Below are 27,125 nucleotides of genomic sequence, written 5' to 3'. Positions count from 1 at the left end.
CTCACTACAACTGAAAAATTCCTTGTACTTTCTTATATCCTGAAATCGTGATTCAAACTTCTATCAACTCCTCCAATACGGTTTCAAACTCATCATAACTGAAGTGATGCAAAAGTTGTGGGTCATTTGAGGTGGCTGTACTGAGTGTTCAGAAATGCGCAAACTGTCTGTCAGGTATGAATAGTTAGTTCACTGTGATCTTATTTCGGAATGCAGTAACTGCACGCAACATACTGCCTGGGTACTTTTCTTTCCCTTGTAATATCATGCAAGTTCAGGGAATTCAGGTGACAAGTCAGATCAGATAGCAGAGCTAACCTCATCATCCAGGAGTTTGGTAATAATTGATTCACATATTTCCTGGATGGAGAACCGCCAATGCGGCTCGCGAGCTGGGCAATGAATACCACTAATACGAATGCTCAGGGTCATATTTTATCACGGATTACGGTTGCTAGCTCGAATAAGAGAGGCAGGTGAATATTTTATTTATTTATCTGTATAGAACTAGGATGCTGTAGTATTTCAGCTTTTGATGAAGTACATGTGCTCGCTTCCGCTTTTAATGACGCTCAAATGTCATGGGGTCGAAATTGTTCTCGACGATATTAATAGGTTTTTCTATTAACAAAAAAAAACACCCTTTTGTCCTTGTGGAATACCGTTATTGATAATACATTTGCCCGAGGTACAATGAATGTACCTATTGTACACTTTTTAACAGAAACTAGCTTGTTTCACATTAAGATTTTTTCGTCGCGTGGGCCATTTATGGCTGCAATATTCTTTGTGCCAGCGCTTATCAGTCTGGGAGATTGATTTTTATTTATTTATTTTTTTTTTATCATTGGTGACTCCAATATATCCTCACTAGGATATATAGAGATGTGGATGGTTGGCCTTTTTGTGATATATATATATATATATATGTGTGTGTGTGTGTGTGTGTGTATGTATAGTAAATCCATCTCTCTGAAACGGGCATCTACTCAAATACCGGCCAGCAAGCACCAAATGTACTTATTTACACAAACATACTTATATTATATATATATATATATATATATATATATATATATATATATATATATATATATATATATATATATATATATATGTATATATATGTATGTATATATATATATATATATATATATATATATATATATATATATATATATATATATATATATGCTTAAAAAATCACTGTAGATGCACGTGACTTCATAAATAAGCGAATCCCACAGGAAAATGATAGTCAGAAATTCAAGCGCTTTCGTCTTTACTCAGACAATGTCTGAGTAAAGACGAAAGCGCTTGGATTTCTAACTATCATTTTCCTGTGGGATTCGCTTATTTATGAAAGTCACGTGCATCTACAGTGATTTTTTGAGCATATATATATATATAATATATATATATATATATATATATATATATATATATCTACATATATACATATATACATATATACATATTATACATATATATATATATATATATATATATATATATACATATATCATATATACATATATACATATATATATATAATATATATTATATGTATATATATATATGTGTGTGTGTGTGTGTGTGTGTGTGTGTGTGGTGTGTGTGTGTGTCACTCATGCACGTGACACACTTATTTCGACAAACGTTAAGCCACAAATAATTGAACATTGAATTCATCACTATACGTTGCGAAGATAAACGCTGACACATCAGCGTATGATCGTGAGATGTAATATTCATATAGGAAGTGCTTTGTGTCATTTCCCTCTTAATATGTCTGCTGCCGGGCAGTAATTGTGCTGAAGTAATCATGCAGACAGGCTTGCCCGAGGAAGAGTGAAATTTCTTGTTAATACGTTTGAAAAGACCAGTTACAGTGAAAGTCAGTTTGGTTGCATTCCACGTGGAGCGATGCCCGCAATGTAAACAATCGGCGATGATTGGAGCTGCCAGACGGCTGATTCACGCGAAAGTATTTCGAATTGATATAAATGCAGTGATAAGTTTTCCCTGATGAGCGAGGATGGCGAGGTGCTAATTGATAAAATTGCGGTATTTTTTTAGGGTTTTGAACGATGACAATTCATTTTTGCGACGACGGAAATGTCAAAACTCGCGTATGTTACTTTCCGTGTGAAAGAATCAGTGTTCCCATTTGCGCCGCAAAGAACAACGGAAAGGGTATACCTACGGAAAAGTAGTTAATAGTTATTCTTATTCTTAGTTACAAGAGATCATTTCACATATCTATCGCTGAATATGTGCAGATCGCCTCTCCCATTATATGACTGCAATGATTTAGTAATACAAACGTCCAACTTTCTCTTAGAATCCCGTTTACAGAGCAATTAAGCTCGACACCCCTACACGTCACAGAAAAACAGGTTTGTGAATGAACTTATCTCAAGAGTGGATGAATCATGAGTTAGGCGTTCTTTCCCATGAACGTAGGAAGACTTGGGAAAAGTTTCCTTTCCCACGAACGTAACATGGAAATTTGAAGTTTCTAATTTTTTATTGTCTGTTCTTACGTTGTACTAGGTGACTGTTTCGGTGAAGTCAAAAGCTAATGATTTATGCGTTCATTTATTGTTACATCCTTTGCCGTTTTATCACGACGTTATAGAGGCTTTTTTATGACCATTTCGAGGACATCTGATTCAGTTTATCCTCGTACCTTCCGTAACCTTGGCTCAGTAAGGTACCGGTATTTCATTATTGTCTTTTTGTCTTTCGCGATTTTAATTTTGTCTGCACGTCAAGAAATAATTCTCTCTCTCTCTCTCTCTCTCTCTCTCTCTCTCTCTCTCTCTCTCTCTCCATAGCTTGCATGATCTCATTCAAAGACAGTTTTGAAACGGATTTCTCGGTTTTCAGATAATGTGTATAGTATGAGAGATCTGGCTTGCTTATATATAGGTCTGTCCATTCTTTCCGGGACCATTCTCTACTCATTTTCCTTCCGCTTCTTTTTCCCCTAAGTCTCCATAAGCCAGCGCTTGGTAAAGATGTTAGGTTGTTCGTCCCATGCTCTTCGTGTACTTATATGTATTCTTGATGGTATATCCGTATTGTTCGTGGATTTTAAACAGTTCTATTTCTTTTCTTCACATATGGACATTTTGCTTTATGGAGCGTGCTGTACAAGTAAATATTTTTTGGTCTATTTCATTGAATATTATTATTATTATTATTATTATTATTATTATTATTATTATTATTATTATTATTATTATTTAATCGACCTAGTCGTTGGAATTTTTTTTTATAAACTACAAATTTTGAAATACGTCAGGAAAGATAGGAAATACAGCTAGGAAGGTGAGTGAAACAGCCAGAAAGTTCGGGGATTTCCAGTACTCTCTCTCTCTCTCTCTCCTCTCTCTCTCTCTCTCTCTCTCTCTCTCTCTCTCTCTCTCTCTCTCTCTCCTCCATTCCTTATTTCAAATTACTTTTTACCATTCATTAGATCCTAATGTGTTTTTAAAAATTCTGAAAATCCTTGAAGAGCGCCAAGAGTTCTATAGTAAATATTTTGTATCTGGTAGTGAGCCAACTAACTTGTCAAACAAAATCTCTCTCTCTCTCTCTCTCTCTCTCTCTCTCTCTCTCTCTCTCTCATCTCTCTCTCTCTCTCTCTCTCTCTCTCTATATATATATATATATATATATATATATATATATATATATATATGTCTGTGTGTGTACATATATATATATGTCAAGAATGCATTATTTTGTAATAAACCAGTGATGCCAAACAGGAGGGGTGGTCAAAATTAACTGCTCTGTTTGTAATTTGCCTTACATTGGACAATCTGGTAAGGAACTAAGTAAGAGAGTTACACAGCATAAATATAATGTACGGGTTGCAAACGGTTCAAGTGCCATTTTTTGTCAAGTGAGAGATTTTGAACACCCTATAGACTGGAATTCAGCTTAAGCCGTTTTTAGAAGTTCATCAATGCATGACAGATTGTAAGTTGAAGGTTGCCTCATTAGTTCTTTTAGTAACATGAATATGAGCGATGGTCTTTTTAAGATGGACGAATTGTTGAAAAGTTATATTTTTGACGATTTAAAAAGGTAAGAGAGTTGTTAGATATTTTACAAACAGATAGTTTTGTACTGTGATTTGTGGTAACTGCATATTTCCGCTAAGTATGTCTCTTGTTTTGAGCAATGTTTATTTGCATACTTAAGTAGGTTGTTGAATTGTTTCATTGTTATTTGTGGCCTCATGTTGCTTTCTTGTGTAAGTTGTTCTCTTAAAATTGTTCAGTACCCTGAAGATGACTTTGGAATAAAAGTTAAAAGCCTTGGTACCTCCTCATTTCATTTTCACGTGAGGATCTCATATATATATATATATATTATATATATATATATATATATATATATATATATATATATATATATATATATACACACGTAATGAGAGATTAAAGAGGAAAAGATTATTTTGCGCGTACCAAACGTCAGGATATGTAATCAACGTGTAACTATCTTTAAATCATTGATTTCACATATTCGTAATACGGGCAGCTGTTACACGAGTCCCCCCCCCCCCCCCCCCCCCCCCCCCCCCCCCCCCCCCCCCCGGAACCAGGTTGCTTGCGTTTTCTTTAGCTGGATTTCCAGGGCTCCTTCCCTCGCCCGTGGTAGATTTCACGCTTCCAAGTTCTCCTTGCCCCGAGGGAGGAAGGAAGGAAGGAAGGAAGGAAGGGCAGGCATCCTCAGGTGGCGTTTTCGTAACACTGCAAAGTCACAGTCGATTCTGCCATTTGTCTGCGTTCGACCTTTCGTGTCCTTGGTGTCATCATAGCAGGAAGTACCTGGAAACGAGCGCCCTCGCTCTCTCCGTAATGCATTTCTGGTTTATCGCTATCGTTACGTTAGTGTGGATTTCCTGGTGTTGACTGGAGTTATTATTAATGAGGTATGCTGTAAAATATCGGATTGAGGGTGATTGGATTCTAGTATTATGGAAAAGATTAATGGTTTTGTTTTTTCCAAAATTACCCGTATTTGAAGAACGAAATCAGAGGATGGTCTGCAGCACGATATTAATACGAAGTTATTCCGGGAACATTTGGCTAATTAAGGGACACGACAATCGCTTTGGTGTCCCCCCCCCCCCCCCCCCCCCCCCCCCCCACCCCCCCCCCCCCCCCCACCCCCCCCCTCCTCTCTCTCTCTCTCTCTCTCTCTCTCTCTCTCTCTCTCTCTCTCTCTCTCTCTCTTTCCAGTAGCCTTCAATCCACCATACTTCTGAAACTCACGAGCGCTACATCTGGTCATGCTATTGGTACTCTCGTTTCCTGACTGAGGAAGCCGATGTAAAAGTACTTAGGCGCCGTCACAGCTGTACGTATATACTCTGGCACATTTTCTTCCGATTCTACTCGAAGGAGCCACCTGTGGAGGGAAAATGAGTTCCGTCCGTTTACGCGGGAAGAATGGAGGGGAAAGAGGTGGCATTGAAACAAAATTTCACAACATAATAGAATATCTCCCCCAGACTGTCAGAAATGTCGATTAAATTACCGCACTGGAAATATGAGTAGCCTTAAAATTGTGTACTAGTAAGATATTCTCAAACCCTAGTTATCCTTCAGTGAATTGAGTAGGCCGAAGCCACTGACAATTTTGGAAAGAGGCTAGACCCATCTTGCGACACTGCTCCGATGAAAATCATATCTGCGGAAAACTAACGACTTCCTGTTAAATTAGCGGTTAAAAAATCTAACATATTTTCGAAATGGATAATATAAAGTTAACTGCTTGGCTCAGTCATAGAAGTATTGTCCTTGAAGGAAAGACAACCCTTTACTCGTTGCAGGACGTCACGTGATGCAAGAAAAAAAATTAGATATAAAATATAAAAACCACCTTTAGCTGGGATTGAGATAATGAAATGGTTTGTTGAAACGGAAAGGCGGTTTTTTAATGTTTTGCCTCCGTTTGGTTGTTTTCTCGATGTTTTGTTTGTTTCTTTGCTCTTTATATACCAGCGCCAGGAATCAATAAATTCTGCAAAACGTTTGTCATTTTTGCGTAAGAATTTTATATTCTTGGCCTTGTGTGAATGACACATTTTGGTGTGTAACCAGGCCAGAAATAGTAACGAATAGTATCTATATATATATATATATATAATATAATATATATAATATATATATATATATATATATATATATATATGTGTGTGTGTGTGTATGTATATATATATATATATTTATATTCAGTTACCATATTTATATAGTATGACAACTGAATAATCACAAAATATATTGTAGGAGGTAAGATTGGTCATTTTGGGTTAACCTAATCACATCAAAATTTCAAGAACTTTCAAACACAATACCTTTGACAGCTTTACCATTACGTGCCACTCGTTTCTTAGAGGTTTGTCAGTTCGGGCTGACTTCTAAGAGCTTTTCGGTGAGTGCGACAAGTTGTTTCACAAACCCCGACCATCCACATTCTAAAACAGCAGTTCAATAAAACCTTGGCAAAAGGCCTTAAAGGCCTGTCCACACTAGCGGGCATGCCTGTCGGGCACTTCCCCGCTGATTATATTTTCTCTCGCTTTTGAAGCCAGTGTTACCAGACAGTCGCATCGTTCTGGCTCCATACTCGGTCGGCCCGTATAGTGGAACAGGTTATGGGAACAGTGTTTGCTCGTCGGGCAGTGCCTGCTAGTGTAGACAGGGCCTTACCTACTGACCTACTTGCGAAACTGAACATTTGTATTGGCAGTGCTACCAAAGTTGATAAAGATGCTCTAATTCGCCTTTAGTAAGCGTCTCAGTGGCATGGTCGGTATGATATTGGCGTACCACCTCGGTGGCTGCGAGTTCGATTTTCGGGCATTCCATTAAGGTGTGAGAGATGTGTATTTCTAGTAATAGAAGTTCACTCTCGCCGTGGTTCGGAAGTCATGTAAACCCGTTGGTCCCGTTGCTGAATAACCACTGGTTCCATGCAACGTAAAAACACCATACAAACAAACAAACAAATCATTCGTCTTTAACGTGCTATGATTTTTGCCGCAGTTCTTTTTAATTACTTCTTTCCTCTTACATATGCACATTAGTTTTTGTAGTTTTACTGATGTTTTATATGCATTTGCTCAAATTATATTAATATTTTTCACACATTCACAAAAGAAAGCCCATCTTTTAGACCTTATGCCGTAGAAATCTATGAAATGTTGAATGATAGATAAACTATATTAACATTGGAATCTCTCTCTCTCTCTCTCTCCTCTCTCTCTCTCTCTCTCTCTCTCTCTCTCTCATCTTAGGCTCTTCTGTGTGGATACCGAGTAACGTGAGACCGCAGTAAGGAGTGTGATAAGAAAATTACACCTTATTTGAAAACTCCATTATTTTGATATGATTCGATGGATGAAGCAGTGGCGAGGTGGTCACCTCGTGTTTAAGGATATATATATATATATATATATATATATTATATATATATATATATATAGTATATCATATATATATGTATCTATATAGTATATATATATATATATATAGTTATATATATATATATATATATATATATATATATATATTATATCATATGATATATATATATACTATATATGAGAACGCCTCTATTTACTGTATATATATATATATATATATATATATATATATATTATATATATATATATAACTAAATATGAGGCGTTCTCTTCTCCCAGTCTCAAGGACAAATAGGCATGCAAGTGCACACACACACACACAATAATTTTCAAGGCTTAGTTAGGTGCAGTCTGATCTTTTGAAGGAGAGAGAGAGAGAGAGAGAGAGAGAGAGAGAGAGAGCGGTGAGCGTCTTGCCCCTTCCATCGCTTAGCTTTTCGAGTCTCTCTCTCTCTCTCTCTCTCTCTCTCTCTCTCTCTCTCTCAGCTCGTGAATTCTTTTGATGTAAAACTTTTTGTAATGTGAGGGGAAACATTCACTGCTAGAAAAGGACAGATGCATCTATTGTCAGATGTGTCCATTGTCATCGAAGAAATTTTCCGAAACTGTTTAGATGTCAAGCAGACCTGCATTCCCAAGGCTGTTGTTTTTATGATTATGAAGGCGTTATTATTCAGTTCTTTTATATTCTGTTGTTCATTTTTTTACGGTGGAGGACGAACTACTACGTAGGTGGGTTGCTGTACTTTCTTTTAAACGTAGATATCATGTTACCGGCAGTTACATTGTAGAAGAAATAACCATAATGTAAATGAAATAAGACTTGTAAAGTATCAAATGAAGGTCCCTGTGAGTGTATGATAAAAAGAAATTATATAAATGCAAGTAAGATTTATAGTATAGATAAAATTAACAAACACATATTGTATATACTACGTATATGCTTGTGCGTGCGTATGTATGTATACACACACATACATACAGTGCTAAAATCCTAAACATTTGGAGAAGGCTTTGTGTTGTGCACCAGGATGAGAAATGAAAATATATCAATAAATACATCGGTGATAAATTCCCATTAAAATTTGTGTAATTACTTTTTTTTTTTTTGTTCTGTATATTTTATCTCCGAAAATTATGATCCGCTGGTAGGCTCGCTAGTGTCGTGATATGCCGCTCAGATGTCGCGGCTTCTCGCTTCTCCCAAGAGGATGAAAAAAATCACTGGCTCTCTTATCATGACCAGTTTCTGCTGCAGTGTGGTGTCTGCGGTGGGAGGTTGAAACCAACATTCTATGGAAGCTTGAATTTCAAGTTAGTGGCCCCTTTGTGCTTCCTTCATGTAAATAATATTCGTCTACAGAAATTATAATAATAAATTGAATATATGTGTATATATATATATGTGTATATATATATATATATATATATACTATATATATATATATATATATTATATATATGTGTGTGTGGTGTGTGTTGTGTGTGTGTATGTATGTATGTATATGTATGTATGTATGTATGTATTCAGAAAAAAATTCACATGAAGGTACATGCGACCGGAAAAACGTACGTGGGAGTAAAATTCGGGAAACGTGCAGCGACCTTTGGCCCTACCTGATAAATCTTATATGCAGGATTCAGCTGCCTGTGGATTTATATGTTGTTTTCCCCAGTATTTGACTAAACCTGTTGTGGTTATATTTTCCCCTTTCCAAGTGGTAATGCCCAAATTCTTCAGATATAATAATAATAATAAACAATAATAACAATAATAATAATAATAATAATAATAAAGTTTTATTGAAAGATATTGCTGCATCAGCTGCATTCAACTTGTAAATAGTCTTCTCTATTTTTTCTAACAATAGCTTTCTCTCTGCTACTACAACTGGCGAGTATTGCGCCGATATTACTCATCAGGAGGAGTCAAAGCGCCTTAATCAAATCTTGACGCCCTACGTACCAAGCCGATATAGCCTGCGCTCCTCTACGGAATTCCTCGAAGAAATCCGAGACTCCCCAGGAACAGGAACTATCGCCTCCTTGGACGTAGAATCGCTTTTCACACGTTCCTGTCAACGAGACCATCAATATCATTATGGACCGCATCTACAGGGACCCCTCTACACCCCAGCTAAATATCCCAGAAGTATCCCTGCGGGCACTCCTCGAGATATGTACGAAGAAGGCCCCTTTCTCCACCCACAAAGGCCAGATGTTCCGACAAAAAGACGGAGTCGCGATGGGTTCCCCTCTCGGTGTCCTATTCGCCAATTTTTATATGGGTACTGTGGAAGAGAGAGTTTTCTCCAATATAAGAAAACCCCGTAAATACGCCAGATATATCGACGATATCTTTGTACATGCCGAGAATGAGGAAGAGGTTGAAGCTGTCAGGCGCATGTTCCAGCAGTGCAGTTCGCTGAATTATACCGTCGAATTCAGCAACGAAGGCCGGCTCCCCTTTCTCGACGTCCTCGTCTCCAAGACCGACGATGGGTCTGAAAAACTTCGGTATATACAAAGAAAACAAACTTAGGACTTTGCCTGAATGGTGACAGCGAATGTCCTGCACGGTTCAAGAACACCACAGTTAGGGCCTACATTCGGAGGGCCCTCACGCACTGTTCTTCCTGGCAGGACACTCACAAAGAACTCGACCGAGTCACTCAGGTACTCGTTAATAACGGGTATCCGAATCGACTTATTAATAAAGAAGTCCGAACAGCGTTGGATCGGTGGTATACGAGTGAGAGACCGCAGCCCCCACCCCCATGAGAAGATCAAGCTGTTTTACAAAGCCAGAATGCACGCACGTCACCGTGAGGACGAAGATGCATTGACAAAAATCATCAGAGAAAATGTGACCCCCACACCCACCGAAGTCGACAAAGAACTCGAACTCGTGATTTATTACCAGAATCGACGTACCCGCGACCTTATCATGAAGAACAACCCGACCCCCCCAGCAAGAGACCTCTTGAAACAGTCGAATGTAGTCTACCAATTCTCATGCCCCGTCCGTGGATGTCCCGGCTCTTACGTTGGTATGACTTCTATGAAACTGTCCAAGAGGATTTCTTGCCACGCACAAGAAGGGGCAATTAAAACCATACCATGACAGCACACCAGGAAGCCATCTCCCGCGACGGTATTATCAAGAATATTAAGATAATAGGGAGGGCTCCTGACCAACGGCGTTTGCGACTGCTCGAGGCACTCCTCATACAACAAGAGAAGCCCTCATTGAATACGACGCAGGAAGTCCTCTTCCTCCCCACCAACCTAAGGAGACCTATGTGCATAAATAATAGCACAAATAATACCAGACCGAACGACACTCCCGATCAAAGAATACCAGATGAGACAAGCAGCCCATCAGCCAATGACAAACCGCGAAGCCGTCGTGACACAGCGCCCGGGAAGTCTTGCCCCAGCCTCGACGATCAGCTAGGCTGCAACAGCGCAACCTTCAACGACGAGAAGCGTCTTGAAGAAAACTTCTTTCAACCAATAGCTGGAGCGCATTGCGCCACCAGCCAATGAAACGCAGCTCGCGGTTGACCCCACGCTGACCTGCCGCCCTATATATTGAGTAGATCTTTTTTGGACAACACCTACAGTCTACTCCGATCCACTGCCGTGATCATGCTCGGATGATACCGAGAGAAACGTTGGCCACTAGATCGAATTGTATTTTTTTTATTTGTTCATGTACTGTGACAAATAAATAAATATTAAGCAATATCCCCGAAATTGACTCCTCCTGATGAGTAATATCGGCGCAATACTCGCCAGTTGTAGTAGCAGAGAGAAAGCTATTGTTAGAAAAATAGAGAAGACTATTTACAAGTTGAATGCAGCTGATGCAGCAATATCTTTCAATAAAACTTGTTTGAAAGAGGGTCTCCTTCCAAAATAATAATAATAATAATATCAATAATAATAATATAATAATATACAGGACTCATGCATAAGAGAGTGCTTCAAGAAACAGCGAACAGGTGCGTCCGCACGGTCGAACAATGTCCGATGGACAAACATTGTTACCAAAGAACAATTGTCTGCCGGTCTTTGCCTTTTGAGCAGAGTAAAAGCTGTGGTATACAACTTCATCTGGTACCACTGTTTGCTGCCAGATCTTCCATCGTTTCAGCGTTTATGACGTCATCCTGCTTCGCCTATGATATGGTAACAATGTTTGTCCGTCGGACATTGTTTGACCGTGTGGGACGCACCTTAAGCAGGCAGGATGCAACCCGAACCCCTCCCACTATAAGTATCACCCAGTCGAATTGGAGGACTGATAAAAAAAAAAAAAAAAAAAATAATAATAATAATAATAATAATAATAATAATAATAATTTAACGAAAAATTATTAGGCCCATTCTCCAAGCCTATTTTTAATGACACTAATCATGATGATAAGGGTACGAAAAAGTGAACAATTCGTATCAAGGCTCAAAGGCGCCATTTGCGCGATACGAGAGTAGAAAACTCTAAGGACTGACCTCATCCTAAGTTGCTGAGATGTTATGGACCGTTTTCATGCTATTAATATCTGTGTTAAATTAGTATTTCTTTTGATATCTGTTTTCGACATGTAATATCCGTTTGTCTTGTTTGATCATTTGTTTACTTACTGTTTTATCTTCAGAAAGCTTGTGAAACTTGAGGTTATTTATGCTGTTTAGATACAGCTGATTATGAAAGTTATACTTTGTTCAGTAAAATAGTAGAACCCCCCAAAATTTTACTTCATGTGGAGCGCATGTGGCGAAATTAACTCTCTCTCTCTCTCTCTCTCTCTCTCTCTCTCTCTCTCTCTCTCTGTATCTTGTGCAAAAAACTTACTCCTTTCACTTTAAAATTAGATGTGGAAAATAAAGGCATTTCTCTCTCTCTCCCCTCTCTCTCTCTCTCTCTCTCTCTCTCATCTCTCTCTCTCTTTCTCTCTCCTCTCTCTCCTCTCTCTCTGTATCTTTTGTGCAAAAAAACTTACCTTTCACTTTAAATTAGATGTGGAAATAAAGGTTCTTCTCTCTCTCTCTCTCATCTCTCTCTCTCTCTCTCTCTGTATCTTGTGTGCAAAAAACTTACTATCCACTTTAAATTAGATTGTGGAAATAAAGGCATTCGTCTCTCTCTCTCTCTCTCTCGTCTCTCTCTCTCTCGCTCTCTCTCTCTCTCTCTCTCTATATATATATATATATATATTATATAGATATATATATATATATATATATATATATATATATATATATATATATATATTAAAACTAGAATGTGGAAATAAAGGCCTCTCTCTCTCTCTCTCTCTCTCTCTCTCTCTCTCTCTCTCTCTCGGTGGGTTTTTGTATCATCGTCATATCGTAAGAGATAGGCCACTCGAGCGATCAACCCAATCATTGGAGCGCCATGCAGTAGTTGGTATATAATTGAGCGTCACTTTACTCCAGTTGAGGAGCGTTGTGCCCGACGCATTTCAAGCCTCCTTTAGTTGAATTCAGAAAGCTTCGATCGAATGACCATTTTCTCCTTCTCGCATCACAGATTGGGGCTTCAATTGCCCGTGAAGGTCACATCAAATCGGCTTCGACAGGGCCTTGAATTACGGCGGTGTTGCCGAGATTCATTCCGTGCTGTAAGGGTGAAATGATTCTCTCTCTCTCTCTCTCTCTCTCTTCTCTCTCTCTCTCTCGTCTTCCCGACTCAGGTGATCTCCATGTCTCCTCTCCTCCCCTCTCTCTCTCTCTCTGTGTGTGTGTGTGTGTGTGTGTGCGTGTGCGTGTGTGTGTTTGTATGTGTGTGTGTTTGTGAAAATTAAGTGTAAGTGTTCATTGTCCTTTCTTGGAATGTTTCATATTGCTCGTCAGCGTCTGAGATTAGCTTAACAGATGTTGGCATACAACGAACTTGGAGAGAGAGAGAGAGAGAGAGAGAGAGAGAGAGAGAGAGAGAGAGAGAGAGAGAGAGAGAGAGAGAGGTGGATTATATTTCATTACATTTCAGATTCATTGTCAAGGGCATGAAATCTTGCAGACCTTTTAACTTGGACCTTTTTTCTTTTCTTTTTTGTGAGAGTGAAATTTCACGGCCGAGATTAATGCCAACAATTGTGGTTAGATTGTGAGAATTGCATTACGGCAATTACTAAATGGTTGATATTTTTATAGAAAAATCTTGATTTTTTATAGAAAAATCTGCAACTTATCATGTACGAATTTTTTTCTTTTTGATGAATTATCGCAATTACTTTAGTGTTATCGTTTAAAAGAAAAATGTGGGAAATGCAGGGGGTTCTCCTCCTCCTCCTCCTCCTCCTCCTCTCCTCCTCCTCCTCCTCCTCCTCCTCGCAAAATCATCAGCAGCAAAATTTTTATCATCCCTGTAACTCTCCTCTTTTCTTTTGCAGTTCTATATATAATATGTAAAAATATGTAATATATATTATATGTATATATACTATATAATGTACATATATATCTGTATATATAAATATATATATATATCTATATATACATTATATATTTGTATGTATGTAAAATATTTGTATACATAATTACATAGATACTTACATATATACAGTGCAAAATTCAGAAACATTTCGGGAAATCTTAGTTCCCATCATTAGGTTGAAAAATATATATATATATATTATATATATATTATATATATATATATATTATATATATATATATATATATATATATATATATATATATATATATATTATATATATATATAAAACGGTGCCATTCCGATTTGCATGAATGTGACTTTACTTTTTTATTGTTTTGGTTGTGTATTGTATTACTGTACATTATGATCCTTGGTGTAGTTCATGTTTCTTATATGGTATTATCTTTCATTATCTCTTTAGGAAAGAATAAATTCATTTGAATCATAATCAGTTGTCATAATATTTACTGTCTTCATTTTCGAGTCTCAGTCAGCTGAAGGGGACAGAGAAACTTCCAAAACGAGACGCTACGACTGATTATATTATTAGGAAAGTATACGTCAATAGTCCATTTTAGGAAATGTTTAGGATTTGTAAAAGTGGTCTCGTCCCTGTGCAAGAATGAATTTCCCCAAGGGAGAAAGTTTTAAGTTTTATTATATATATATATATATTATATATATATCATATATATATATATATATATATATATATATATATATATATATATATAGTCTTCCTCGGGTGTTTTGTATAATTCTGACACATGTACACTCATTCATGAATATACACACACATATGTATATAATTATATATTTATTATATATTATTACATATATGTATTATATTACATATATTTATATTTATTTACATAGATTTACATTACCTATATACTATATAGATATAATATATATATATATATATATATATATATAATATATATATATATATGTATATATATATACGTGGCAGAAAGATTTTGTACTTTGGCATGGCGGGAGTAATTAATCCCAAAGAATACTACAAAATACATGAAGATAATATTTTTTATCAGAGGGCCAGTAACCCTTCTTAGTTGCGATGTAATAGGTAGCTTTTTGAGAAAGTCTCATGTAAGCAGTAGTGGCTGATCGAAATAAAGTTGACGTGGAAGACCTGGATGCTGCTCATTATATTCCTTGCACTGTCATCTGAACTAGCTGCTTTGAGACCTTCGTATCTTGTGGAGAATTTCGATTTGAAATAGTATTCGGTCGGGGTGGTTGGTGTGCCTGGGATCAACAAAAGCAACAAAAAAAACGAGACATATATTATGAACTGTGGTTTCGAGTGTCACCTTGATGGGTTTGCCCCAAGGATTCGCCTCGAGTCATGTCTTCTGAGAAAATAAATTGCACTTAAGCCTGACAGAGATGCCTCTTGTCTTTTTCTGTTGCTTAAAATCGTAAGGCAATGTTCCTTTGTGTTTCATATAACAAGGGAGATAATAAAATTTATTTTTATTCCATTTTCTTTGAATTTTAAATCGATTTCCTTGGCATAAAACCCAAAGTTTAATTGACAACAAACTTAACTTTTGGGGGTTGATATGCGGATCCACTATATCCATATGGGGGTTGGGGGAGTCATGAGGGGTCAACGCCAGGAAGTTTGTGGCATAAAAAGCTAAAGGTTTTGATGCGTGAGGCGTTTCCAGCTTCCGGCTTGAATTTGGACATGATCTCAACCAATCTCAACAATAGGAAATATTTCAGGGGAGTTGTCGTATATATATATATATATATATATATATATATATATATATATCTTATATATATATATATATATATATATATATATATATATATATTCGTCCTAACAAGATAGATGTAGTATTACAGTGTATTTTTTTTTTTTTTTTATGAAAGTTTGCTAACAAACTAAAGGCAGGATCTCCCGGTAGGGGATTATTCCCGTCAGTGCACCTCGCAGGTGTGCACTGTAGGCATTACTAAAGAACGTCCCTTCGTCTCGAAGCTGCAACCCCTTTCATTCCTTTTATTGTACCTCCCTTCGTATTATCTTTCTCCCATGTTGTTATTCACCCTCTCCTAACAATTATTTCATAGTGGAACTGCGATATTTTTCTCCTGTACTCCTTTCAAATGTACCTACTCTCAATTTCCTTTCCAGCGCTGAATGGCCTCATAGGTCCCAGTGCTTGGCCTTTGGCCTAAACTCTATATTCCAGTTCAAAAGCAGGACTGGAATTCTTCTGGCACGGTAACAGTAGGTTCATAAACGTCGTGGTAACAATCGGCAACAGATTCACCGACTTTCCCCAAATGATTTCACTCATTCAAGCTCATGGAGTGCTTGGACACACTTCAGCAGTGCTTTTGTAGTGTATAGAATTGCCTGCTTAGTCTGGTAATTGTGTTTAGAACCAATAGTATGTTTTCTGAAGAGGCTTTGTCTAGGAAATCTGGTGACATTTTTGTCAACGAACCTGACTGCTGTTGTACATTTGTAAAAAACACAGAAAAGGCAACTGACCGGAGATTTTATGTAGCAGAACGCTTCTGTATTGAGCCTTCTCCTTGAACAGGTCAAACTTTGGACTGTTGCTTTCTTTCAAGGACATTCAATCAGAATTGCTGTAACAAAATATGTTTCATGAAGGCGCTGTTGGTGTTTCCCAGAATCAAAAGCATCGATTACCTTGATTCTAGAAATAAAACTGAATTCATTGCTCCCCTCCCCACGAGAAAATCCCACTTTGCAAGTCGTCTCTTGTCGCGGGCCCTGTGTTTCCCAATCGAAACCAAAATGGCAAAGAATCATTTTCAAACGAATTTCATTATTCATTGATTTAAACTTAAATTATTTTCCCAGACGATCTAAGTGGTGAAGTTCTTATAGTTTTTGTTATCGGATTTCGTGCATGTTCTTTTATTTATATTCGTTATATTTACCATCCTACTCATTTTCCTCCATCTTCCCCTTCTAGTTCTTTTAGATTTTGAAAGTCAGTAGTATGTGTAAGTCTCTTTTGTTGGTGATTTTGTGTGTGTGTGTGTGTGTGTGTGTGTGTGTGTGTGTGTGTGTGAGAGGCATGCAGACCCGGACCAACGGGTCACATTAAGGCTATGGACCTTAAGGATGAAGCAGAGAGTATGAGATGCAAATGCTATCGAAATTTCTGTCTCTCGTTAATCGCCTTTGCCCGAAATATGATTGCTCATACCGAATGTGACCATCTTTAGAATAGTTTGAGTTATATTCTTATTGTTATTCGAGACGAAACACGAGCAGTATTTGTTGAACACTTCTTCATGTCGATCGCCTGCCAGAAGAAAGATGAGGGTGTAGCAACTTGAGATTATTACCTCTTAAAGATTCTACGATTATTTATTCACTTGCAAGTGGCCCTTTAGAGGGCTTTGATATGAATAGTAATGGGACACACTGAGTCTTGAGATCCACTGAAGTTATCAAGTAAGTTTCTCCCCAAAATGGAGCCAGTTCCATTTTGGGGAAAAACTTACTAGATCACAATTACCAACTGTCTAAACTCAATTTCACTAACTTCAGTGGTTCTCAAGACTCGGTGTGTCCCATTACCATTCACATCAAAGCCTCTAAAGGGCCACTTGCAAGTGAAAAATAGTCTTAGAATCTTTAAGTGACTTCAGAGGAAAGCCAAGATAGGGTAACTGCTTCATTTAAACATCAACGTGTGATTCCTAGACGAACCCCCCGAGCGGAAAACTCAAAACTTCAGCTACTTTATATACTTATACAAAGATACATCAGCAGTGCATCACTCCCCAACCCCACCCAACCCCACCACCCCGTGTACAGTACACACACACACACACGTACACACACTCATTCACCTTAATCCGGCACGTACTCTTGTTTTCTGCATACCAGTGCCCTTCCTCACAGTGTCTCTTCCATTTCATCTGTCGAGCCCTTTTTGAGTTACAGCCTCTCTTCCTAACACATGCTTAAACTCCGTAGGGAGGTAGCTCCGTCATTGGATCTCATGCGGTGCACTGTAGGCATTACTTAAGGTTTTTTGCAGCGTGCCTTTGGCCCCTAGCTGCAACCACTTTCGTTCCTTTTACTGTACCTCCTTTCATATTCTCTTTCTTCATCTTACTTTCCACCCTCTCTTAACACTTGATTCATAGTGCAACTGCGAGGTTTTCCTCCTGTTACACCTTTCAATCCTTTTACTATCAATTTCCATTTCAGCGCTGAATGACTTCATAGGTCCCAGTGCTTTGTCTTTGGCCTAAATTTTATGTTCAATCAACTCGGCTATATGCTTATTTTACCGATTGAGGCCTCGTCTATCATTTTCGCTTGACTGAACTATCTCAAAACATACTGCCCCATCCTCTCACTAGTACTAAATCTTTTTGCTATTGGTATTTCTAGGTACCTTGTGATTTATAACCATTCCAATTGTCTTCGCACTGTATGTACTACATTGATATGTACGAATCCCCTTTTCAATGTATCTGTACAAATGCATTTAAAAATAAAGCTAGAAGTAGACATTTCGAGATACTCTACGATTTCCTTTTCAGCCTCAGATTGAAAAGGAGAATCGTACGGATTTTCCAAATTGCTGTGTTTAGCCTTATTTTTAAATAGATTTGTAAAAATTAATTGAAATGGAGCATTGTACAGATTCTCTAAAGCTATTTAGCTTTATTCTTAAATATATTTTTACAGCTACATAACCGTGGATTTGTTTCAACGTTATTACCATTATGATGATATCAATTTATACAGGTAACAGGTACATACATTGAAAAAGGGAATCGTGCAGATTCTCTAAAGCTCTCTCTAGCATTGTTTTCAAATACATTTGTGCAGGTACATAACTGTGGGTTTGTTTCTCCATTGTTCCCATTATGATGATTCCGCAGTGACTTGCACTTCTCATTCCTGGACGTTTGTTGTCTTGTCTCCGCAGGTGGGTCATCCCGCTCATGCGTCTAGGATATAGCCGACCCCTGAACGCTGAAGATCTCTACAGAGTGCAGAAGCACGATGCGTCTCAGCTGCTGGGAGACAAGTTGCAAAAGTAAGTACATAGCTTTTATTATTATTATTATTATTATTATTATTATTATTTATTATTATTATTATTATTATTTACTTTACTCGATAATTTTTTATATATAATTTTTTTCAGTTTACCTTTTGACATCATACATTTGTCTTTTACAGTAATGTTGATGAGTTGTTGAAATATTTTATCGATTTTTAAACACTGATTTTATTCATGGTTTCTTAGGCAGTTTATACATATATATTATATATATTATATATATATATATATATATATATATATATATATATATTATATGATATATATATATAGTATATATATATGTGTGTGTGTGTGTGTATATATTTGTTGACATTTGTCTTTTACTGTTTTTTATTAGCCGTTTGGTTGTTTTAGGCTATTGTAACTTCATCTGTTGAATATATTTCTTCTTCTTCAGTTCAATTTTATTCATTTTGTTCGTTGTCTTTCCAACATTTGGCTTTTCTATCACAAATTGTATCTTTAATTGCTGAATATTTCCCCATTTTTTACTTTTTTGCTTCTCATGTTCCTGATTTTGCTGTTTTTTTTAATTACATGGTATATTTTTCAAACATGAAATGTGATTTCATTTTATCGTAACTTTTTCAAATAATATTTAATGTCTCTAGTTGGTTTTCTCTGAAAAACTCAGTTTTATACTCTAGATTCATCATAAGTAATTTGTTTTAGTATATGAATACTAATATATATATATATATATATATATTGTATATATATATATGATATATCTATATATATTATATATAGTATATATATATATATATATATATATATATATATATATATATATATATATCATATATATATATAGTATATATATGATATATATATATGATATATATATATTATTTATAACTATGATTAGATAGTTATTATACCATATATATATATATATATAGATGGTGATGTTGATGGATGGGGGTGATGGCCGATTGCAACGAATCAGAGGAACTACAAATAATATGGGTGTCTTTTTGTAATATTTCAATATTGTCACTATGTATAGATTTTAGGTGCATTAAAGTAACTCGGTTTCAGGTGTTGACGTTATCAATTGTCAATGCCAGGTGCGGGGATATTGCTAGGATTCAAGTGTCAACTTTCAGGTGCTTGGGTTAATTGTCGGTTTTCAGGAACTAGTTCAGTTTCAGACGCTAGCATTTAAGTGTGTTTTCAGGTGTTAGGATGAATTGTCAGTTTTCAGGTGGTAGGATGAAGTGTCAGCTTTCAGGTACTAGTTCAGTTTCAGGTGCTAGCATCTAAGTGTCAGTTTTCAGGTGTTAGGATGAAGTTTCAGCTTTCAGGTACTAGCTCAGTTTCAGGTGCCCGCATTTAAGTGTCAGTTCTGAAGTGGTAGGATGAAGTGTCAGTTTTCAGGTACTAGTTCAGTTTCAGGTGCTAGCATTTAAGTGTCACTTTTCAGGTGATAGGATTCAGTGTCAGTTTTCAGGTACTAATTCAGTTCAGGTGCCAGCATTTAAGTGTCACTTTTCAGGTGGTAGGATGAAGTGTTAGTTTTCAGGTACTAGTTCAGTTTCAGGTGCCAGCATTTAAGTGTTAGTGTTCAGGTTCTAGGATTTCAGAGTCAGTTTTCAGATGTTAGTTCGATTTCAGGTGCTAGATTTTAAGTGTCAGTTTTCAGGTACAGTAGTGGGATGTTGCTGAAATTGAATTTTGTTTGTTAGATGTGATCAAGTGTTTATATCAATCGGCTGGAATTCTGCTGGAATGTAATCAGTTGTCAGCCATAAGTACTGGAGAGCAAACAATTGTATATTTTCAACTGCAGGGCTATTAACAAATGTTAGTTTCAGCTTCCGGAATTGAATAGTATCCCTGTTCATTTCAGGTGTTGGGATGATGAAGTCCTCAAGAGCAAAGTGAAGGGAAGGAAAGCCAGTTATGTGAACGCCCTAGCGCGGTGCTTCGGTTGGGAATACGGCCGAGTAGGCCTACTGGCAGCCTTCGAGGAGTGTGTTCTGAGGTAAGGAAACTAGAGAAGTAGATATTGGCGTTGTTTGCGCCTTTTAATAATTTTTTTTCTTTTAGCTCTGAAGTTTTGTTTTTCGTGGGAAATGTTTGATATGATGCTGAGGCCTTAGGTTTTTTGTGACATTTCTATACAGAGATTCCTGTAGCATGGGTGGAAATTGAACCAATTGTCTGGATGTTCTTATTGTGCCATTGTTTTCTGCAGGGGTGTTGCATGTTTTACCAAATACAGAGTTGAGTACAAATTGTAATTTCGCTGAGATATTTAATTAGACCGATGGGTTTATAATGGCGAACTTAGTACATGTTTGAGCAAAAGTGAATTATTACACAATAGTCTTCATGTCGCCAAACATGCCTTAGACAAACTAATTAGTTTCTGTATGTGTGTGTATGTATATGTGTGTATGATATATATATATATATATATCTGTATATATATATATATATATATATATATATATATATATATATAATATTATATATATATATGCGTGTGTGTGTGTGTTGTGTGTGATGTGGTATATATATATATATATATATATATATATATATATATATAGAGAGAGAGAGAGAGAGAGAGAGAGAGAGAGAGAGAGAGAGGAGAGAGAGAGAGAGAGAGAGAGAAGAGAGAATCTGCTAGTCACTTTTACCAGATATATATGAAATTGTAATAGCCTGAAGATCCAAGCTCAAAGAAATTTCTTCTTTAAATTTCTTTGAGCTTGGAACTTCAGGCTTTGTAGTGGCAAGTGTATCCAAAAAAGAGCAAAGAATTCAAGAAGTTAAGAGGGCTTTGTGGCTATTAATACAATTTCATAGATATATATATATATATATATATATATATATATATATATATATATATATATATATATATATATATATATATATATATATATATATATATATATATATTATATATATATATATATATATATATATATATATATATAATATATATATATATATCTATATATATATATATATATATATATATATATATATATCTACATACATCATACAACTACATACATACATACATACATACATACTACATACATACATACACACACACACACACACACACACACACACACACACGTACTTGCCCCTCAGAACCGTGAAGTAAGCTAGTTTATTTTGGATGTAATTCCAGTGTTTATTAAGGAATAGTTTTAGATGTAGTCGTCATCCTTGTTCTAGTGCGATTGATAATGGACCAGACAAACTTTGTAAGGGCCTTTCTTTATCGCTTCAAATATTTTGCAAGTTTTGGCTGTGCAGTAATCTGTAGAAAGATATAAATTAAATAGATATTTGAAATAAAGATTCAAGTATCCGAGTCATTTAAAGCGTATAGACTCTACAGATCAGTTATTTTAATGGAAAAAGAAAGAGGTTTAATGCAAAGCAAAGGAAGTATTGATTTGTATACTTATAGAATTTGGAATTTATGTTAAGTGGAAAATTGGCACCCCGCATTAATACCAATAAGCTCAACTTGTAACATTCAGTTTTAGAAATGTTGCTGTTTGTCATATAAGTAGTAAATGGTTTCACTCGTCACCTTAGTTACCTTCTAGTGTTCGGTAAACAAAATAAGTACCTTCATTTATTCCACGAGCGCATCCCGAGGTTAACTGTGCTCACTGTAATTTCTGTTATCGTGTTCTCCGACATGTAACTCGATTTTCTAATCTTAAGTTCGATGCTGAATTTATGGTTTGTAAGGAATGACATAGATTGTGCGACGATGAAGACGTGATTCCTTAATCTGTTACAATATTTTATAGGATATCTTTGATATTTGGTGTACACTATTATGTATTCCAGTTTCAAATGATATTTAATCTGGGTCATTTGTTAGTAGATCTGCAACAGAATCTTGAGTAGTACTATAAAAAGTAGAATCACATCAGCCGTACATTTGATGTAGAGGCCAGTCCCTTACGACGCTCCTGATTGGCTGTTGATAAGCCAATCACAGGGCTGGAAACTCTCAGTCTCTCAAGAGAGTTCACATGGTTGGATCAATGTTGCACCTCTCTTGAGGGATACATCTTTCAAAAGTATCCCTTAGGAGAGGTGGAGCATACATCCTGCCTATGTGAACTCTCGAGAGAGACCGAGAGTTTCCCGCCCTGTGATTGGCTTATCAGCAGCCAATCAGGAGCATCGTAAGGGACTGGCCTAGACATCAAATGCACGGTTGATGTGAATCTACTATAGCTGATTGTGCTCTTGGTTTCCTCTTAGGAAAGCTTACAATGTCAAGAATTATGTATTTATTTCATTAAGTTGGTGGTGGAACTAGTGGCCATGTGATTTGGTGGCTGAAGCCAGGTATCCCATAATCCGAAAGGCCAGTGGGTCGCTTAATAAACAAGTATACTTCATGAAGTCACTTGAATATGGGATTTTGAGTTTGCTGTGACGTAAATCTCAAGTAACTCAGGCTGGTGGTTCATTTTTTCTGTCTCATAATAGAATTTGCTCCTTTGCCAGACCAGGAGGTAGTGTTTAATGGCATAAGCGTAACTGCGGGAGGGTGGGGGAGGGCACGTGAGCCCCATTTGAAACTGGTGGCCCCCCCCCCCCCCCTCATTTTGAGTTCATGAAGCTTGTAGTAGAAGCCTAAGCTTAACTTCTTCTTCTTCTTCTTCTTATTATTATTATTATTATTATTATTATTCTTATTATTATTATTATTATTATTATTATTATTATTATTATTATTGAAAAAGAAACCCACAAATTCAATTTGTAACTTGTTTACTTCTAAGTATTTACATTTGGTTTTACTCCAAATGTAAATACTTAGAAGTAAACAAGTTACAAATTGAATTTGTGGGTTTCTTTTTCAATCTTCAGAAGAAAACTGAAAGAAGTTTTTGTTTGATTATTATTATTATTATTATTATTATTATTATTATTAAATTTTTATACATCAAGTTGTTTGGCAGTTTTTTCATACAAAAGATAGTCGAGTTTTACTATATTAACTGTAAGAAATAAATAAATGTTCTTTTATATAAAAACGTGATTCACAAATTGATAGGCTTAAATATTTTAAAACATCCTTAATATCTTTCCATATAATTAAAAAAAAAGAATGAGCATTATAATATGTGCATGCCCAGTGTCTTCCCCCCCCCCCATATATTCAGCTGTGCCCCCCCATTGATAGACTCCTAGTTACGCCTATGCTTGATAGGTAAGTAATGTTAGTTTCAAAGCTTCATTATCCTTTTAGTAGTTATAATGGGATTTCTTAAGAGATAGTGATTGCACAAGAGTGGTGGCCCCTTGTGCTTGAGGTAGCTACTGTACTGTATTACCAGGTGGATTTTGGGTAAATCTTGAATACTCTTAGTACATTTAGGCAAGGGATTGTTGAAGTAAGGGTGGTTCGTCGTATTGTAGTTAAGGCGAGAGAGAGCATTGCTGGCCCGATGGTTGGTAATTCCCACTTAGTACTTTGCATTGTAAGGAAAACGCTATTGCAGGGTTTTGCAGCCCGTGATGCTGGGCGGTCTGATCAGGTACTTTGACAACGAGTCTGTCATGAGTTTCTCATCGGGTGTGATATGTGCGGCGGGCATTGTAGGCATTGCCGTCGTTCACATATTTGTCTACCACCCTTTCTACTTCAAGTGCCGTTGCATCAGCCTGCATGCCAGGACGGCCACTTGTTCTATTATCTACAGAAAGGTAGGTTGTTCGAAGCATATCTTCTGTGCGCACCATAAGGTGGATGGTAGAGTAGGTAACATAGTAGGCCTATGGGGTCGTAGTTACAGGTGATGGTTTGTAACATTTCCGGAGTAATGTTTCTCGTAGCTGTAATGACACCATTTAAGTCATTTCTCGGTTGAAATGGTATCTTGGGTTATAAGTAGAGCTTAGAGTTGAGTTAGCCATTCAAAGACTTCCTATCTTAGCCGTAAAATCATTACGCATTCCTTAAGATGCATGTTGTATAAATGGCGTTTGTTTTTGTTACGTTAATAGAAAGAGAACTTCGTTGTTGTGGTTCCATAATGAAGTTACATTTGTTTTATTGTAATGTTATTTCTTAAATTTTCATCTAGAAAAATTGCCATTAGATGAGAACTTGTGTGTATTAAGTCATTTCTTCTTAAGTGAAAAAATCAACCAGTTGTCTGTCCTGAGAGTACTTGGAATCAAATATTGTACAGAAATAATTTCAAATGCCGTAAACCTCAGGACGAATATGAAAATAAGGATGTCTACTCATGCTTGTTACATGCATTCTTACTGATTTTCTACAAAAAGCTTACTGTGAATTATTCGTTTAATATACTAAAATATTACGTTTAAAGGACTTTATATTGGGATCCATCAGAATAGCTTACTATCTTTGTCGTTCGGCTATTATGAAATACACAAAGCTATGGAAGCAGAAAGGTAGTTTAGACAAGATTCCGAGGTTAATGTTCATTGACTACTCAGACTTTCCTGTATACTTCCTTTTCCTGCTATTGGAGAAATGTTGCTAGGAAACAGAAAACAAGAATTTATTTTGTATGCCAGGTGCTTTTTAGAGATTTTGCATTTTTTGTCGAATTTATGTAATTAAATATGCTAAAAAGAATTAAAATGGACGTGGAGTGAAAAACAAACATTAATTATAATTCTGATTCAGATTAAGGATTATTTCTATTATATATATATATATATATATATTATATATATATATATATATATATATATATATATATATATATATATATATATATCTATATATATATATATATATATAATATATATATATATATATATATATAATATTATAGTATATATATCTATATATAGATATATCTATATATATATATATCTATAATATATAATCTATATCCATATATATATCTATCATATATATATATATATATATATCTCATATATATATATAATCTATATATATATATATATATCTAGTATATATATCTATAATATATATATAAATATATATATATATCTATATTATATATATATAATATATATATATATATATATATATATATATATATATATATATATATAGATAGATAGATATACATATATATAGATACTATATCTATCTATTATATATATATATATTTTAGTAATATATATATATATATATATATATATATATATATATAAAAATTATATATAATATTATATATATATGTTATATATATATATATATACTATAAATATCTATATATATATATATCTATATATCTATATATCTATATTATATATATCTATATATATTATCTATATATATATAGATCTATATATATATCTATATATTAATATTCTATATATATATATATATATATATCTATATATATATTATATATATCTATATATATATATATATATCTATATATATATATATATATATATATATATAATATCTATATTCTATATCTTATATATATCATTAATAATATATATATATATAAATATATATCTATATATATATATATATCTATATATATATATATTATATATAGTATATATATATATATATACTATATATATATATATATATATATATATCTATAGATATACTATATTATATTACTATATATATATATAATCTATAATATACTATCTATATTAGTATATATCTATATATCTAATATATCGATATTATATATATATATATATATAATATATATCTATATCTATATATTATATATATTATATCGATATAGATATCATATATATATCTATATATATATATAATATATATATATATATATATATATACGATATGTATCTATCTATATTACTATCTATATCTATATATCTATATCGATTATATATATCGTTATATATATATATATCTATACTATATATTCTAATTTATATATATAATATATTTATACATATATCTAATAAAAATATATGTATATATATATATATATATATCTATATTATATATATATTATGTATATATATAGTATACTATATATATATTATATCTCTATATCTCTATGATATTTACATATATATTTAGCATCTATATATATCTTATATATATATCTATATATATATATCTATATATATATATCTATAT

General features: G+C 34.9%; 1 protein-coding gene across 1 annotated transcript in view; it reads left to right on the top strand.

Moving 5' to 3' along the window:
- Positions 1–27,125, top strand: part of LOC135225285 (ATP-binding cassette sub-family C member 4-like) — a 283,886-nt gene that overhangs the window by 94,195 nt on the left and 162,566 nt on the right. The window contains exons 2-3 of the mRNA XM_064264615.1: positions 18,893–19,003; positions 20,886–21,020. Of these exons, the coding sequence (XP_064120685.1) occupies positions 18,893–19,003; positions 20,886–21,020 (246 nt within the window). The remainder of the gene's footprint in view (positions 1–18,892; positions 19,004–20,885; positions 21,021–27,125) is intronic.

Source organism: Macrobrachium nipponense, chromosome 13 (assembly GCF_015104395.2).
Source record: "Macrobrachium nipponense isolate FS-2020 chromosome 13, ASM1510439v2, whole genome shotgun sequence".
NCBI classification, from domain to species: domain Eukaryota; kingdom Metazoa; phylum Arthropoda; class Malacostraca; order Decapoda; family Palaemonidae; genus Macrobrachium; species Macrobrachium nipponense.
The sequence above is the reverse complement of the archived record's forward strand: the minus strand, read 5'-3'. Positions and strand labels throughout refer to the sequence as shown.